Source organism: Branchiostoma lanceolatum, chromosome 9 (assembly GCF_035083965.1).
Source record: "Branchiostoma lanceolatum isolate klBraLanc5 chromosome 9, klBraLanc5.hap2, whole genome shotgun sequence".
Classification (NCBI taxonomy): domain Eukaryota; kingdom Metazoa; phylum Chordata; class Leptocardii; order Amphioxiformes; family Branchiostomatidae; genus Branchiostoma; species Branchiostoma lanceolatum.
The window spans coordinates 19,135,304-19,154,081 of NC_089730.1; the positions used below are offsets into that span (position 1 = coordinate 19,135,304).

The following is an 18,778-nucleotide window of genomic DNA, read 5'->3' on the forward strand; positions in this document are numbered from 1 at the left end:
AGAAGATGTTTTCTTGAAGTACGATGATTTTTTTTCCATGAAGTTCTTGATGTTTTGGATATGTTAAGTGCGAAAAAGATTCAAAAGTCAATTTAGGTGAAATTGTCTCTCCTGGTCAAGTGTTTTGTGTGTACTATCAACTTAAGTAAATATTGTGAAAGAAGAACTGATAGTGCCTAATCTTGTCTTAGTGACAATAATATGGATGACTTCTGGGTGCATTGATTTGTGATAGACAATGTGTGTTTTGTACTGGTGAAACAAACTTGCTGCAAAAGGGAACTTTTGTAATATATCTAGTAATGTTTCATATTCATCATGTGGTTCTTATAATCTACTTGTAGAAAATGGCTGAAAGAAAACTTCCTTAAGTTTAAGGATGCAGAAAATTGTTCAGAATGTCTCGACGATCTAGAAACAGAAAGTGTGGGAAATGTACCTAGACATTCAGCAGTCTATGAGGAAATGGAGACATCAATTGCTGTTGTTAAAAAAAAAGAATTTTATGTGTAGAAAGGACTTTGCAAGTCAAACTGATAGTTGAAAACAGAGTTTATTGTCTTCAACATTGACCAATAAAATTATCTCCATGTATGACTTGAAACTGTCTCATCCAATTTCATTCACTGAAAGACCTTTAGACAGTAATTTAGCAAAAGCATCATCATAATACAGATTATTCTACCTAAGATACGTACAATAGAGCTTTAATAGTAGTTGAGTTTCCAACTGAAGCTAAAGAGAAGTCCTTTTCCTACCCCGCCTGAATTATAAGATAAAGATTAGCCCTTAAATGTCTCAGGACGACTCTGGTTGAACTCTGACATGGAAAGGCTGAAGTTCTGCATCGGTTAGCGGCGAGGGGGCCCCGCTCATGGGGTCATGACCTGCGTGGGACTTTGGGAAGGCTATGACGTCTCTGATGCTGGCGGCCTTGCAGAGGATGGCCATCAGCCGGTCCAGCCCTGGGTCAGGGGACAGAGGTTAAAGGTTAAAGTTTACAAGACTAATGCAAGATCAGTCTTAAAGGTTACACATCAGCCGGTCAAACCCTGGGTCAGAGGACAGAGGTTAAAGCTTAGCCATTTAATAATACTCACCAGAAAAAAAGGTTAAATGTTAGGCATCAGCTGGTCCAGCCATGGGTCATGGGACAGAGGTTAAAGGTTAGCTATGTACAAGTATAATGCTTGGTCAGAAAAGGTTAAAGGTTAGCCATGAACTGGTCCAGCTATGGGTCATGGGACAGAGGTAAAAAATCTAAATGTAGCAGAAATGGTGAAGAGCAAACAGGTGGTAACTTACCGATAGCGATGCCCCCATGTGGCGGACAGCCAGACTGCAGGGCTTCCAGAAGATGGTGCAAAACAGCAGCATCTTCCTGGAGTGTGGTCAGAAAAGAGCAGGAAATAGTCACGTCTTCAAGAATCATTTATCTATTTATTGAGATTTACCACACATGTGGAAGGATTGACACAACAGGTGACTATAAACTTTTCAAGATGTCAACTCGGACCAGACTGTAAGGTTTGAAGCACTCACACCCCTATCATATTCTATAAGTGCGGTGACATGCCCAAGGTGTGGCTCTCCTCAAACACTATCCGAGGGACATCCCTAACCAAAGCTAGGTACTCATCTTCACCTGAGTGATGTGAGGAAAGTTCGTTAGAGTTGTCAACTCAGAATTGAGGCGTTCAAAAGTTTGACAGACAAACAAATAAAGAAACAGACCAATTAAACAAATCATGGAGAAAGCACAGCCTCCTTAATTAGCAGACTTAAGAAGCAACATTCCTCCCACCTTTAAGACTTCCTCCAAGATGTACCTCTGTAACTCGGCGTCGTGGATCCGGATGGAACCGCCCGCGATCTCGCTACCGTTCAGCACCAGGTCGTAATGCTGACTACGCACCTATAATAGGAAAGGTGAGTCAGGTAGCAGCATTAACACATCTTGCAGTTCCAATTCTAAATAGTTATTAAGTACAATGAAATCTGCACAAGTAACCACGTCTCCATAAGGACCCATCTGTCAAACATGACCACTTTTTAATGGTCTATCATTTATGTCATCTACTGTGTGTTATTTTGTGGGACAAATGAGCCACGGGTCGTGATGTCACAGAAAAGACTCCCCATTAGTACTTACTGTGATGTCACCACTCATTGCTAACTTCTCTTATCAAAGAGCACACATAAGATATATATATTGATTGATTTAAAGATTGCACACATGTACTATTAGATGTGGTATAATTATAGAGGAAACTACTTTATTTCACTGGCACCTTCAAGCAAGGTGCAAAAGAATTGTGAGACCTCTGACCTTCAATCCTTACGACCTGGCACGATATGGACTATGAGTATGGATATGATTTTGTTATGACGCACAAATGTTATGTATATATCAGTGTATTGTTTGTATGTTTGTATATGTGTACCTAGGGCCTCCCTAAAAATTAGTGCGAAGCCACTGAGGGAGCTACCCTAGTAAAAGAATACAGAAATAAAAAAATAAATAAAAAAGCAAGAAAAATGTTGCCGAGGGTTTTGTTAAGATCTTGTCTTTCCATGTATGTCAAAGATTGTTCCTCCTACCTTATGTGGATGGGAAAACACCAGGTCTGTGTCATCAGGGTGGGGGGACGTAAAGGGGTGGTGGGCAGACTCCCAACCTGAACCTGTAGAGGGGGCAGGCTTTGTTTGTTTGTTTGTTTGTTTGTTAGAATCTCCATTAGACCTATACATCATGTAGCCAGCGCCCTTTCATATAGAGACTGCTGCTAAGCTAAGGAATGGTATCAATGCATAGAAGAAAAAAAATGGACTTATACATCTTCCTGAAGTCCAATACTACATGTATATTATACAAACATAACATTAGATAAATAAATGATCATTGCTCACAGTGTGTGTGTTTATACGTGACATCAGAATTATATCCTATATCATTCTGTATATCTATCCATTCATTCACCTACATGTACTGTAAATCACTTTAATATAGCGGCAGGTAAATATAGCGGTTTGGGGAAAATGGAGTGGATCACGGCACAAAATTAAGTTACAGTTAACAAATCAAGAATTACAGTACATCAAGTATACTGCAGAGATATATCTCTAATACATTGAGCTACGTGGCTAAATCTTTTGTACATCTACCTCAGAGATTTAGTAGTCAGACATCTCTATCTACATTTATATTCATTAGAAATATGAAAATCGACAAACTAGATACTAAATTAGGTGTAAGTATTTTCAAAATTCATCCATGTACGTTGAACAGTATACAGTCTGTTTTATGTCTTACTATAGTTATTAATTATTCTTTTCTAATTTGAGAACCAATAAATTTAAATTGATCTGGCCTCCTAGACATTTTCCACGAGGCATTCATCTGCAGTAGACAATCTATGCTACATCGGATGTTAGACACTTGAAATTGGTTGATCATTTGTATGCGACGTAATGGTTTTAACTTGATGATGGATTGATAGTTTGATTTGTAAATAGGTAGTAATTGTAGTAATTTGCAGGTATGTATTTATTGCCAGATATGTCAACCGATGGTTTCAGTCATAATTAGCTTCTGACCTCTGACCTCAACCAATCCTTTTCTTCAATTCTACCTGCTTTTTACCTGTATGTAAATATATAATTATGTGTGTATGTATGTATTTTGTGATGTACATGTACTGTTTATGAGCCCTGGAAGATTAGCCCCTACCGGGGGTAAAGGGTATCTCAATAAACTAAAAAATATCAAAAATACTAAAACATGTATGCCTTACCATCCTCTTTTGGTACAAACAATGGAAAGTCGGTTATCCATAAGAAGTTGAAGACATCTGGATCCCTGAGTAGGACACCTTCAACAGAAAAGGGAGAAACTTTGAGATCATTTTGCCTTAAGTGGCCAGGTGTCAACAGCTCAAAATGTCCAGTTATTTGACATTATTGCTCAATACCATAACAATTATAACAATGAGTACATTTCAAGAGACGATAAAACAAGTTGTTGTTTCAATTGATTATGTTCACAATATTGTCAAATTGAATGGTTGAAAAAATGGTAAAAACTTTATTTTAAAAGTTAGGAGATGTTAGAATAATATGAAAGAGAAATAATCCTACCGAAGGTTTCTAAGATGTTGGCACATTCTATCCGTATTCTTCCAAGAAGTTCACACTGAAAAGGCAGGATAAACATTGTATATCAATTGACACATTCCAAATAATAAAATAATGTTTCACAGCATTGTTTCAAGTTTTATGTGACAGTCGGCATATCAAAAATGATTTTTTTTCTCACTTTTCGCATTGAGAATGCTCTAACAGTATAATAACTATAAAGAATTTCCAACAAATATTACCAACCCCTCCAAACTTTCAAAGCGAGCTTAAGGACATGATTTGAAACTTTCAAAGATTCTGAAGCAAATTATCCTAACCTTCCATACTCCACATCTCAGATTACATGCTTGAAGCTTGAGTTTCTTAGAGGAACATCTTTTATCATGTTTTTTTTTTCTTTAAGTTTATGGAACAAGGTTCCTCCAGCAGATTGCTTCCCTGATGAGTATAACCTTAAACTTTTCAAGACTAAGGTGAACAAACAACTGTCATCACACTTGAAATTCTGTGTTTAAGTAGAAGACTTAGTCATTCTGTATCAAAGTTGAACTGTTATTGCCAATACAACAATCACACTTACCGAAATATTCGACTGATCAGCTGCTCATTCCTTGACAAAGACTGTAGTTGATCAGTCAAAAATTTGGGTAAGTCCAATTCGTTTGAATCCCGGTGTGGGAACCATAGTTAAAACCCAAAGGGGCAGAACTGTCATGATCGCAGTACAGTTAGTAATAAGTTTATTGCAAGTTCTTGCCCGTAGGCTAATTGCAAGTACATGAAATATGGAAGGACGGACAGACAATTGGTAACAATATAGCATGTGAGTCTTTTGTGACTATTCTAGTTCAAATACTAACACTATAAATTCTATCTTATTTGGTTTTGACTTCTTTTTTCAAGACAGTGGAAGACGAATGCTCCCACTTTTTCTGTAATGTTCGGGTTTTGTGATGTTAGTTAACAGGAGAGTAGTTTTCTTTTGTTCTGTAAACATGGAGAAGTTTGGATGGAATTTGGTGGCCTCTTTAAACAGCGCCTTTCTATCTTGATCGTAGAACGGGCAACTTGAAATAAAATGTGTTTCGTCTTCCACCGTGTTTGACATGCAGTATTTACAAGTTAGTGTAACCCAAAACATCTGAGTGGCTCATATCATGAGCTGTGTTTTGTGGTGAACTGATTTACAAATGATAAACATAAAACACTCAGGTTCTCACACTTTTCAAGACTAATAAGGTGAGCAGAAATCTGTCATTACAATGTTAGGCCTTGGTGATTTGATTATAAAATTATGGATGACATCCACGCGCGCATCAATTTTCGTCCATCTAAAAAAGAAAAGCTTTCAGCCATACCGTAAATCGTAAAAAGCAGCTGCAAAATGCAAAAAAAATGCTGTAAATAGCAAACAAAATATTTCCGACAACGGATACTAATGTCGTAGAATGCCAGAGTCAATTCCAAAGTCAAAGAAGACGTTTTGAAAAAAAAAAATCCACATTTCGGTATACCATACTCTGTTTTGTTTTCATCTCATAATGAATGCAACTTTTTTGATTTGATAAACCCCAAAACGCTCGCATCAGTTTTGGGGTTTCCAGAGGATGTCATCCATATACTAGTAATCAAATCAACATGGCCTTAGTGGAACTGAGTTGTTCATGAACTGTTTTTTTGTGGTGAACTGAAGTACCAAGTGATAAAAGAAAAGCTTGTTCTCACAGTTTTGAGGTGTTCCCCTCCAGCAAGCAGCAGCATATCCCCTTCCTCAGCCTGCAGTTCATGCAGAAGCCCATTTCTACAGGGGGCGCCGATGTGCTTGGCCATTGGACCCTTCACCTCGCCCCCAGGTAATATGTGCAGTATGGACAAACCCTGCAACAGAACAAAAAATACTTGTAACTTAAGAGAACCACCGATTCATTTCCTTGCCTCTATGCCATTCTAGGCCAAACAACATACCATAACGCCATGCATGCAATGCCACCGTTTACTTACTTTAAATTCATGTTGAAAGCTCACCTTAGCCTGGGTCTGTTTTGCCGACTCCTGCAGTTTTTCTACGTCTTTGTTCTTCATATGCAGCTGAGGAGAAACGACAAAAAGATTTATTCTACATTCAAATTGACAATACAAAAACTATGAAACATCATTACTCGCTAGGAACATGATTACTGTATAAACTTGCTTGCACTTCCAACACCTAAGCTACCTTTAAGCGGGTACCAAGTCCACCGCAGAATCCAACTAATGCTACTTATTTTGGAGTCTTCTTCCATGATTAATTTAGTGAATAACTTAATCAGGTTGGAGAATGACTGAATAGCAAAGTTTTTTATTTACAACCATTGTCTTAATATTTACTTGTGCTTGATTAAAAAAAAGATGTTGTAAATAAAGAACAGTTACTTTGCTATTCAGTCTTCAACTGTGTTGACAATTTTTTTTTACTCACAGCAGCCTGTTTCACATTGACGGCCTGGACACTGTTTCCTGGGGTGTCCTTAAGTAACCTCTCAAACACCGTGACCCCGCTTGACCTCATGATGTTGCTGACATCATGTAACTGGGGGAAGAGAGAATAAGGGTACAAATTGATGAAGGTTAGACATCCAGGTTTGATTTGATTTTGATTTTATCAGAATTGCAACGGTGCAATACACCTGAAAAACTTTCTAACTTTTGCTGATAGGTTTTGAGCATTCTCACTCACCTCCATTCCAAATCTGGTGTCAGGTTTGTCACTCCCGTACTGAAAAAACAACAACAAGTAAATAAAACAGAGTCAGATTCTCTCACTGACAAACTCATTTCTTCACTTTGAGATCTATTTTTACACATTAAAAAGTCCTTGGTTATTAGGAATGTACTAGTTGATGGGCTCACGAGTGTATATCACTTGATCATGAAGGGACTACATGTACATGTATTTAGATAGGTAGATAGGTAAAAGGTAATGGTAGTCCCTTAGCCTTTTTAAGGGGCAGTGGGTTGTTATCCTTAGAGCACAGTATTGGAAGGCATAGCCCAACCCTCCCCATCACCTTTTATCTCCCCAACCAAAGTCAGAATCCATCTTAATACCTGGGTGGAGTGAGCAACCTCATGTAAAGTGAATTTCCCAAGGGCACAAGTTTGGTGACGTAACAGGATTCAAACCAAGGGTTCTGGACTACACAGTCACCCTGCCGTTGTGCTACACAACCCCACTTTTGAAGACGACAGAAGAATAAAGAAATGGCTTACCTTCTCCATAGCGTCATTGTAGGGCATTCTGGGAAAAGGCAGCTTCAGTGTACCCTTCCCATCAGGCCATGCATGTTGTAGCAGCTCTTCAATCAACTGCTCAACACCCCTCTGGTCAACAAAGGACATCTCTATATCAACCTGGGAGGAAGAAAATGTGACAAGTCAAAATACTGTAAAACTGTTCAAGTTTGTGTTGCTTCAATTTAAAGGTACTGTGAATATCACAATGATTTGCAGTATCATTGACTTTGGAACAATGTTAGTAATATATATATATAATGGAAGACGGATAAGTTTACGGTGAGAGGTTACCGTGAAAGCAATAAACTTATTCTAAAATTTCTATCATTAATCTAACAGCTAATGTTAGTTCACCTAACATCGGGATAAGAGTTAATTGAAACCAATCTGGCAGAACAATAAACAATACAAAATTGCAAATAGACTTGTTTTGAGATTAAAATACACATAAATCTTCACACAAAGATGACAATCTACCACTATAAAAAGACAGTTGGGTACATGTTTAACTTTCAGATAACTGACCAAACTTGTTTAGTTCAGGTATCTGTACTTGAATATTTGTTTATATACATGAGGGTATACAGCCCTCCCAATTGTTAAGGGTGACTGTCCCTGCACTACCTGAGTGAATTCCGGCTGTCTGTCCTGACGCAGGTCCTCGTCTCTGTAACACTTGGCTATCTGGAAATACCTGCAAGAAACAGTTCAAATTCTGTTCAATATCAATACTACGTAATTTTTCGTTGATATTTTGATAATGTAGCATCTGTGTGGCATAGTGGCAGAGCATCCGGCTATGAACCAATTAGACCCAGGTTCAATCCCCAGTGGAGTACCCAGACATGTCCGGACATGCACTCAGACGTTGTGCCCTTGGGAAAGGCACTTAACAAACATTTCCCATGTCCTAAGCCCAGCAGTAGGGTTTGGATTGGCGTTAGGAAGGGCATCCTGCCATAAAAACTCTTGCTACAAAAAAGACTTGCACTTGATGAGGAGTTCTGGGGTTTCCCCTCATATGATGGGGAACAAAAGACGTTAAATTGGATAGAGAGAGAGAGAGAGAAGACACTCACCTGTCCACCCCTCCCACCATGAGGAGCTGCTTGAACTGCTGAGGGCTCTGCGGCAGACAGAAGAACTTTCCCTTTTCTCTGGAAGGAACTACAAACTCACGAGCACCCTGAGATAAGAACAGAACCAAACATCAACACCTCAGATTTTACTGTACAATTCCTCAAAAACGTTAGAAGGTTAGACATCCAGGTAATACTCAATACAAAAGTTACTCATTGGTCACTGACAAAAGACAGAAGATTCTCTTTCTTTTTTTCTTTCTCGTTTCAATTTCAGTTGAAGTGATCCAACAAATACTGTTTAACAAATTGAATGTAAAACTCAAATGCATCAGGACACTGGTATTGTCAACGTGATATCTTAATTACAGAAAAAAATAATAATCACTATTGAAGCACAATTTTCAGTTGCAACAAAAATGATGAGAACATGTTGGAAAACGATTCTACGGTGTTTTTGATCATTCAAATCAAAAATTCTATGTCCCTTGCCAGCGGTCGACACTCCAAAAAAGGCAAAAGGCTAGGATTGGCAGCTTTTGGCTAGGGTCAATTGGGTAACCGGAAGCACTACATTTTCCCCCTAGGCCTCGGGGCTTTCCGGTGTCCGTCAAATGTTTGTGCTCAGAGTTCAAAATGCCGTTTCTGGTCTATACTTACCCCTGGAGTTCTGCGGAATAATGTTGGGGTCTCCACATCGACAAATCCTGAAATTCAGAAGAAAACATATCAGAAAACATGTCAGATTCATCAGAGAGTAAAGCAAGTATCCTTAGCCTTGTTATAATTAATTGAAATAAGTTGTGTCAAGTTCTGGTAAATGAATGTTTGAATATCTTTCTTGAGAAAAACTAGATTTTGATAAACAAATTTTGTCATGACCTGCACAGATGCAAACTACATTGATATCAAAAATTTTGTATCATATTAAAACAGCAAATGATGATGACTGTTCTACCAGATTAGAAAAATGAAGAAGGCATATCATTTAGTTGAACGGGGCTTTCATACTCGCTACCTCACACACACACATGTATTTTGTGAGGGAGCAAGTGTGGGAACCCCAGTAAACTAAACAGAATGGCAACCAAGCTAGTGCACATTAATTAGTATACAAAATACAGATCTGTGCCAATTATCATCCAATATATTCACATTATCTTAACCCACAGGCAGAACCAAGACGCTTCCAGTTAACTTGTCGTTTCTACTTCTGAATCAGTGCTTTATTCTGTTGTAAAGCTAGATGCAAACCTCTTTCATTGCTTTGCATAAAGGAGAGTCATGACTTAAAGAATCAAAGGATCATACTTATGACATTTTTCACTGCTCATGCGAACTGGCATTTGCAAAATACACCTCGACATGTGGACATGACCCAAAGTGGAAGATGATGAGTTAAGCGCACGACCATGGGGTAGCGTACAATAATGGGTACCACTACGTTACACTAGGAAACCCACCGTGGGTGTTGACGAGAAATTCCCTCATCTTCATGATGACCTGTGACCTGAGCCTGAGGTTGTGCTGCAGCTGGGAGCCTCTCAGGTCCAGGTACCTGTGCTTCAGCCGCAGGTGTTCGTTCACCTGTAACAGGTGTGCTTCATTGTAGAATACAACACTGTGAATTCCGTATCACCCAAGGTACCACTCCAACCGACGGCCGTCGGGCAATCCGGCACTCGGGAGGGCTGGGACCGAGGGTGAAGCGGAGTGCACCACAATGATCATATTGTAATAATATCAATAGATACCTAAAATTATAAAGACCTGAAAAAAATGATAACCCCTTTCCTCAGAACCAAAAGTAGCAAAGGGCTTTTCTGCTGTGAGCAAAATTGTGCAAAAACAGTACTGTTATAATGGTAGAAAAAACACTTGATGCATGTAAGATGATGCACCACAACTTCATTGTATTTTCCGAGCATGTATGAAAAAGTGTCAGCATGTTAAGTAGACATTGGTGTGTTTCATTTGTATGTGGAGTGCACAGTGTTGTGTTTTATTCATGTCATACCAACCCGAGAAAAAACACACACACTTCAAGGCCAAATGTACCAGAAGTAGAGAAAAGTTGATGGCCTCGAACAAAAAATTAATAGGGTAACAACAGCAGTTCCAACGTCCAAATCCGGTATTCGAATTTCTTCTTCATGAATTTGTTACGAGTCATACTACATGACATGTATCTTTTATTCAGAACATATATCTCTATATGTCATATTATATTTCTATGGAGAAATCTAATAATTGTCAAGGATTCGGTATTTCTCTAGAAGAACAAATCATCAATAATTAAATGTAATATGTGGTGGAACACCACGACTTTAAGTCTGTATAAGAGTTACGGAAAGAACAATGTTGAAAGTTGTTACCTGAAAAAAGTCTCTAATCTGGAAGGGGAGAGTTTTACTCTTGTTGACCATCTCAACCTTACTCACGGCCACCTCTACATCTCCTGTACACATGGTCTGGGCAACAACACAAACATAACATGTGAGCAACTCAGTTGTATCAGTATCAGTAGTCTCTGAGTATGTAGGGTCAACAACACAAATAAAATTCTACCCAATGCAACCTCCACCTCTCTTGTAGACATGGTCTGGGCAACAACACAAAGTAATGTGTGAACAAGTATGTTGTATCAGTATCAATAGTCTTTGAGTATATTGGGTAAACAACACAACTAGCCTCCGTTGCAGGCTCTGAACCGGCTTTTTTGGGGGGCTAAATAATACGGGTTGGCTGCAAAAAGTGTATTATTTAGCCCCCTAAAAAGCCGGTTCAGAGCCTGCAACGGAGGCTAAACACAACATGCTGTTGGCATTTTCTGTTTGCTTCTTGGTGGCTAGGCTGAAATTCTGGGTTCCTCAGCTTCAGTTTAACTACATGTATCTCCCTGCTGCCTAATCCATGCAGATACTAATGCAAATTTGGTGCTACCTTAGCTGGCTGGATCTGACTGTTAAACTTAAAGCTAGCCGAACACAGAGCAGAGATTGGGGGCTAACGGAGAGTGGGGCGTGGAATGAGGGTTGGATACCGGTTTGGCTTAACAAGGTCCAAGTCCAAGTTTAGGTTCAGAGATTTAGGTTCAGGTCCGGACCTGAACCTGGACCTGATCCTGTCCAGTTGATGTTTTGTTTTATAAGGCCAATATTAAGCATAGAAAATTAATACTGACACGCACGACTATAATTTAGTATAAAAGTTTCTTGGTGAGAAGACTTTCAAGACAAACCAGTGTTTGATATTTGAATGTTACACTTATTTTAAATGCCTTTTTGTCAGAGGGGAGACTCAAAACACTTTTTATCAAACAAAATAGAAACATATATTTGTATTTTGTTCGTGTTTTTTTTTGACTCAGGTTTTAGGCTTTCAGGTTTTTTGGACTCAGTTCTTGAATGTTATAAAGGTCCGAATCAGGTCCAGCGAACCAGTATCCACCCCTAGGCGTGATGGATCATGGGGGGCCTGTGAGCAGTGGGCCCAGAAACCATGGAGTATATGCGTCGATGAAGATTAGACATCCAGGTAATAAGATACGCCAAAAAGCAATTACTCAAACAGCTGGATATGATTTTGGAAACGGTCAGACGTTTCAAGTAGCATCCACTACTTTTCGTCAGTGACTGTGAGCAAGATCAGTTGAACAGCAGGTTTATAACCACGAACTATGAATTGATATGCAAATAAAGAGAAGACAAATTTTTTTGTCCAAAATCCACAAACAGGACGTCCCTCTACGGCCCATAGTCTCTGGTATAGGCTCAGTCACCTACGGGGTAGCAAGTTTTCTAGCGAAGATTTTGGGACCTTTAGTGGGGAAGTCTCAACACCATGTACAGAACAGTGCAGATTTCGTAAACAAAATCAAAGACATCCAGTTAGACGAAGATGATATCATCACTTCGTATGATGTGTGCTCTCTTTTCACCTGCATCCCCCCCAAAGAAGCGGTGTCAGTAGTCAGGGAAGCCTTAGAGGCTGACAACACACTAGCAGACAGAACCAAGTTATCTGTGGACCAAATATGCAAGCTGCTAGACCTCTGCCTGGGGTGCACATACTTCACTTACAAAGGACAATTCTTCCAACAACTGCACGGCTGTGCCATGGGTTCACCAGTTTCGCCCATCGTGGTAAACCTGTACATGGAGAAATTTGAGAACAAAGCCCTCAGTACTTTCAAGGACACTCCCCCGGCCAACTGGTTCCGTTATGTAGATGACACTTGGTGCAGACTAAAGAAGAGAGTAGCTGATGATTTCTTTGAACATATCAACCAGATAGATGACAACATCAAGTTCACACAGGAGTCGAGTCAAGATAATATGCTCCCTTTCCTAGACACCAAAACCATCATAGAGAAGGATGGTCGCCTCCAGTTCGAAGTATACAGGAAGCCGACCCATACCGATCAGTATCTGGCCTTTGATTCTCACCACCCTTTGGAACACAAACTGGCAGTTATAAAAACTCTCTTTCATCGGGCAGACAACATCATCACCTCAGACACTGCCAAAACAGACGAACATAGACACCTCCGAGGTGCCCTGGGCAAATGTGGCTACCAAAGATGGACTTTCAACAAAGCCCTCAAACCGTCTGACCAGTCCAAGAAAACGCCTAAGTGTACACCGTTGACCAACAGAAACAAGGCCAACATCACTATTCCATATGTACAAGGGGTGTCCGAAAAACTCCGACGGATCTTCCAAAACTTCAACATTGCCACCAACTTCAAACCTCAATCAACTCTCAGACAAAGACTGGTACATCCTAAAGACCGACCCCGCAAAGGCAGCAAGGCCGATGTCATCTACAGACTCAAATGTGAAGAACCCAACTGCAACAACACTTATATCGGAGAGACCAGCCGATCACTTAATGAAAGGTACAAAGAACATTGCGCTAACCGCTACTCCTCGGCCATTTTCCACCACCTAAAACACAACCAGGGGCACTCGTTCAATCTCGAATCCACTGATATCCTTGACCGCGAACCCCGCTGGTTCGAACGTGGAGTAAGGGAGGCAATATATGAGAGGATATACAATCCAACCCTCAACAGGAAAGGAGGGCTAAGGGTGGAACTGTCTGGCACTTGGGACATAGCCTTGGGGGCAAACTAGCTTTAGCTCCTATATTAAAACAATAGGAGCTATTGTCCCCTTTTACTTCAACCTTGTCTTGAGTTGTCTAATTCGCTTTCTATTGGACTATCTAAAAAATTTGTCTTCTCTTTATTTGCATATCAATTCATAGTTCGTGGTTATAAACCTGCTGTTCAACTGATCTTGCTCACAGTCACTGACGAAAAGTAGTGGATGCTACTTGAAACGTCTGACCGTTTCCAAAATCATATCCAGCTGTTTGAGTAATTGCTTTTTGGCATGGAGTATATGGTCTCCCAGTGTAAGTCTACATCAATTTATCAAAGTTATCCCGATGATGCAGACCTTGTTGGCCTCTCCGATAGGCCTGAGTTGGACGACCCCGTGGACACACACCACCGACTCTGTGGGGAGGTGGGCCAGCATCTGCTTAATGTCGGCATGGTTCTGGAAATATGAAAGGAAAAAGGGAGAAAATTTTACTACGTTTGAGAATTTCAATATAATAATTAAAACACAGATATGAAATGGTGAATATCTTTATCAATAAAGAGCTGTAATTATAATGACATGTTCAAAATACAGTGCTGTAATAACCCTGTTCCAGCAGTCTTTTCTGTTGAGAGCAAAAAATTCTGCAAAAACAGTATGGAAGAAAGAGATTGATGTAAGATGGTGCACCACAACTTCATTGTATGTTCCGAGCATGTTTGAAAAAGTGACGGCATGTACCGGTAGTAACAGTACCGGTAAGTGTGTTTCAGGAGGCTGTTTCAGAAAATCTTAATCATGTTTCTCCTCAATACTTGTATGAAATTACATTAATTTTGTACCTTCAATTGTCACAAGTAAATATATAAAGGGACGTCTAAATAACAAACTAACCTTGTCTTGGGGCAGGACTAGTTGGATGACTCCATAGGAGTCTCTAAGTGTCACAAATAGCTGCTTTCTGGGGAAAGATGAAAAAAGATAACAAAGTTAAGATTTTCACAATCCTTTTTTAATGCCTGGAATCCACAATATCTCTGAGATGAGATGTATCTACATGTGTACATGATAAACAATACTCTTTCTCCTTGTTTTTTAATTTTCATATTGTAAATCCAGTTGTAAATCCAATTCATAGTTTGTGGTTAAAACCTGCTGTTCGACAAATTTTGAGTCACTGACAAAAAGTAGTGGATGCTACTTGAAACATCTGACCGTTTCCAAAATTATATCCAGTTGCTTGAGTATCATTAACTGTTATTTGGCAAATCCAGTGGTATAGATTGAATAAAAATTTTATTCTTCAATTTCCTGAATTACTTATATATTCACAGATGCATCTCTGAAATGGTTTTAACATCTTGACCTTGGTTTCTAGATCTGTACTACTTGCCTTTGAAACTGAACCCATCCGCACAGCTTCACATCCTCCCCAGCATGCACTGCTCTCAGTTCGCCACAGGTGTGACTTCTCAAGCTGTACGAGCTCACATCTGTAAACAAACAAACAAACAAACAAACAAGCAATAAACACACAAGTTTGATCACATGAGCTCATCAATGCCTGAATCATCATGCCGAGTCTAAATAAAGGCACTGAACAGAACAGAACTGAACTTCAACTTCAACTTGTTTTACTCCCAGATAACCCTGCGAGGGGCAAAGTACATGTAGGGGGGGAGGAGGTCACAGGCTAAGCCGGGCAGGCCTCCAGCCTGGCGCGGTATGACTCAACGATGAGAACTGATGTTGCAGGGCTTGAAATAGTGGGTGCATGAGCATGTGCACCTGTGTAGCCTGGAGTCCAGTCTTCTTAGCTTTAGGAGCTTGGGTAGCGCAGCGGAGCTTGGGTAGCGGACGGAAGCTAATACAAAAAGGCTGGATTCCAGGCTAAACCTGTGTGCAACCAAAATTGGGGCATCCTGTCAATAGCACAAAATATACTCTTATAAACAGCAACATCTTGTCAATAGCACAAAATATAATCTTATAAACAGCAACATCCTGTCAATAGCACAAAATATAATCTTATAAACAGCAACATCCTGTCAATAGCACAAAATATAATCTTATTAACAGCAACATCCTTTCGGTATGCCTAAACACCTCACCCGACCTCATCCGACCTCACCCGACCTCATCCGAGTCTAAAATGCAGTGTATACGGGGTAGGGACATTATTTGACGTTCTGGATACGTTGAATATGCAATTATGAATGCAATACATGCAGCAAACTCTAAGTATTTACAAGTTTTTATAAGTTTCTACGCTCGTTTTCAAGATAGAAGATTTCTGGCCGCCATATTGGATCATGCCACTGTGGGGTCTACATGGGGAAGTTCTTCATACCTTTTTATTTATTTTTGTCCGACAGGACGATAAGACGGTGGGTACTTATTACCTTTTCATCACAATCCACTCGTAATAACTGTACACAATAACTGTACACAGTAACTGTACACAGTGACTGTACACAAAGTGTTTTTCAGCCTCGAATACACGCACGTAGTGTGTAGTCAATTGCGCCGGCCGTCTTGACCTCCCTTTACTTATAAAAACTGGTAGATACTAAGAGTTTGCTGCTTGGTTTGCATTCATAATTACCTTCGTCGAGAAGGTTATTCGATGATGCTTGTCTGTGTGTCTGTTAGTGAACAGAATAAGTCGAGAACGCCTGGATGGTTTGTTGTCGTAGTTGGTGTGTCGGTGTGTATGTGGGAAATCTCAAGATGATTAGATTTTGGGCGAAGTGTTTTGCATAATTAACGAGAAAAGTGTAAAAATGTGTTATGTTGTATGCTTAAGCATGTGCTTAAGCTGGGACGTGTTGTGACTACATAATGATGAATGGCCTTGGAAAAAAACAAGCAGATGTGGGGTGAACTTTGATGAAGGAAATGCTAAATGCTAAGGATGTCTTAATGCAGGTGTAGGTAGCTTTTTATTATCTCCATGAAAAATGGAGATATAGTTTTGGGTGTGTCTGTGTGTGTGTTTGTTTGTCTGTTTGTTTGTCTGTCTGTTTGTGTTTCCGCACTACTGTAGTCAGCATAACTCAGGAACCTTATGATGGATTACGATGATATTTGGTATGTGGGCGGGTGTTGTGAAGCCGAAGTTCAAGGTCGATTTTGGGCCCCCTGGTATGTGATCTTGGTACTGCAGCAGAACTTCAATTTTTGTATCTTTTGACCTGGACGTGCTGTGGTCTTGATTTTTGGGTGGAAGATAGCTTGTGATGTAATAAAGAAGTGGTGTAGGTTTGGGCCCCCTAGCAGCTTCCTTGGGAACTGCAGGGGCGTTTTTGTGAACATCTTCTAAGGAGAATAACTGAACAAAGGAACAACCGATTTCCATGATATGTAGTATGTAGGTAGCTTAGATAGAGATATACACAATGAAGTGCAAATTATGCTAATTGGGACTTAATTTGCATAGCTAATGAGGAAAACCTATATTTGCAGCGTTTTCCATTATCAGAGTCAAATACATGTAACGTATGTAGTTTATGGAAAGTGGATCATCAACAGATACCGATTATGCAAATAAATTCCTAATTTGCATAATTAATGCAAAACATCATATCTCATCTTATTTGAAAATTATAGGATTGTCAATATGATACTTAGTATGCAGGTAGCTTAGACAGAGATATACACAATGAAGTGCAAATTATGCTAATTGTGACTTAATTTGCATAGCTAATGAGGAAAATCTATACTTGCAGTGTTTTCCATTATCAGACTCAAATACATGTAACATATGTAGTTTATGGAAAGTGGAGCATCAACAGTACACAATTATGCAAATAAATTCCTAATTTGCATAATTAATGCAAAAACACCATAATTCATCTAATAGGAAAATTATAGACCTGTCAATATTGCAACATATGTAAGTTAGATAAAGGTGTTTATGACCAAGCAAAGGTTAAAGGTGTAGGTCGCTTCAGGAAAGGTGAATGTACCTGAATGTGCATTATGATGAAGAGGACCTCATTTACATAATTTATGCAGCGATTTCATATTTCCCTTACAGCGTATGCTACAGATGTCATATCGGTGTAGGTAGCTTCAGGAAAGGTGAATACAACAGAATGTGTGCCATGCTAGTGAGGGCCTCGTTTGCATAATTTATGCAGAGACTTCATATTTCCCTTACGGCATATGCCATAGATGTCATATTGGAGGTGTAGGTTGCTTTAGGATAAGTGAATAAAACGGAATGTGGATCATGCTAATTAGGACCTCTTTTGCACAACCTCACCCACTTCCTGACTGATTGTGAAAGATTACAACATTGTCATTTTACATCAATCACCTACCTAAATCCAAAATAAAACACACTACCATCACAAACTGACAACATTTTGTACCCTGCACCAATTTTAAAAGGTTCCTATCCAGACTTCCACTAAACAAACAAATCTCTAACCCACCTATCCATCGTCTCACAAAACACTTCAGCCTATTGCCAAAGCGTTCCAACTTTCCATCAGCACAAATCTACTCCACATCCAACATCAAACAATTAATCAAAAAACGACTTCCCTGCTATAACACCTTACTACCCTCCACGCCTTCTTTCCATACATAACAAATCACTTACATTATTTCCGCATATCCAATCCACATTACCATTATACATTTGCATCCTTCATAACATCCCACCCAACTACCAACCCATCCATTGACGAAGGTATGGGTTCGTGGAACTCTTGTTGCATATTTAACGTATCCAGAACGTCAAATAATGTCCCTGCCCCGTATACACTGCATTTTAGACTCGGATGAGGTCGGGTGAGGTCGGATGAGGTCGGGTGAGGTGTTTAGGCATACCCACATCCTTTCAATAGAAATTATGAAATGAGTTTCATAAGAAAAGAAGATACAGCAATTGCAAGGAGAGCTCAGTTACCTTTGAAAGACAATACAGGTCTTGCTAAGCTCAGAAGTCGGGCAGGTTTGACTTGTGGGTGGGTTAGACCTCGGAGTAACCTGGACAGCAGCGGTCGTGCGACAAAACCGCTCATTTTTACAGCAGACCGATTTCTACACAAACTAACCACGTTTTGCACTTCATAACATGACCTTCCAGCTTTACTTCCGGGGTTAAAGATAGAGTCTACTAAGAAAAAGGGGAGTTGTGTATTGCGAATATTTTAGTCTTATGATCGT

General features: G+C 39.6%; 1 protein-coding gene across 1 annotated transcript; it reads right to left on the reverse strand.

The window, feature by feature from the left end:
• Nucleotides 1–534: 534 nt before the first annotated feature.
• Nucleotides 535–18,709, reverse strand: LOC136442651 (aspartate--tRNA ligase, mitochondrial-like). Its single transcript, XM_066439595.1, has 20 exons — nt 18,519–18,709; nt 14,994–15,093; nt 14,495–14,561; nt 13,955–14,056; nt 10,865–10,960; nt 9,953–10,076; nt 9,150–9,196; nt 8,490–8,596; nt 8,035–8,104; nt 7,387–7,527; nt 6,854–6,892; nt 6,596–6,706; nt 6,163–6,225; nt 5,863–6,015; nt 4,138–4,192; nt 3,795–3,872; nt 2,602–2,684; nt 1,805–1,915; nt 1,306–1,381; nt 535–965 (listed from the first exon to the last, which is right to left on the reverse strand). The coding sequence occupies exons 1-20, from the start codon at nt 18,631–18,633 to the stop codon at nt 799–801; spliced, it is 1,905 nt and encodes a 634-aa protein (XP_066295692.1). The 5' UTR covers nt 18,634–18,709; the 3' UTR covers nt 535–798.
• Nucleotides 18,710–18,778: the final 69 nt, after the last annotated feature.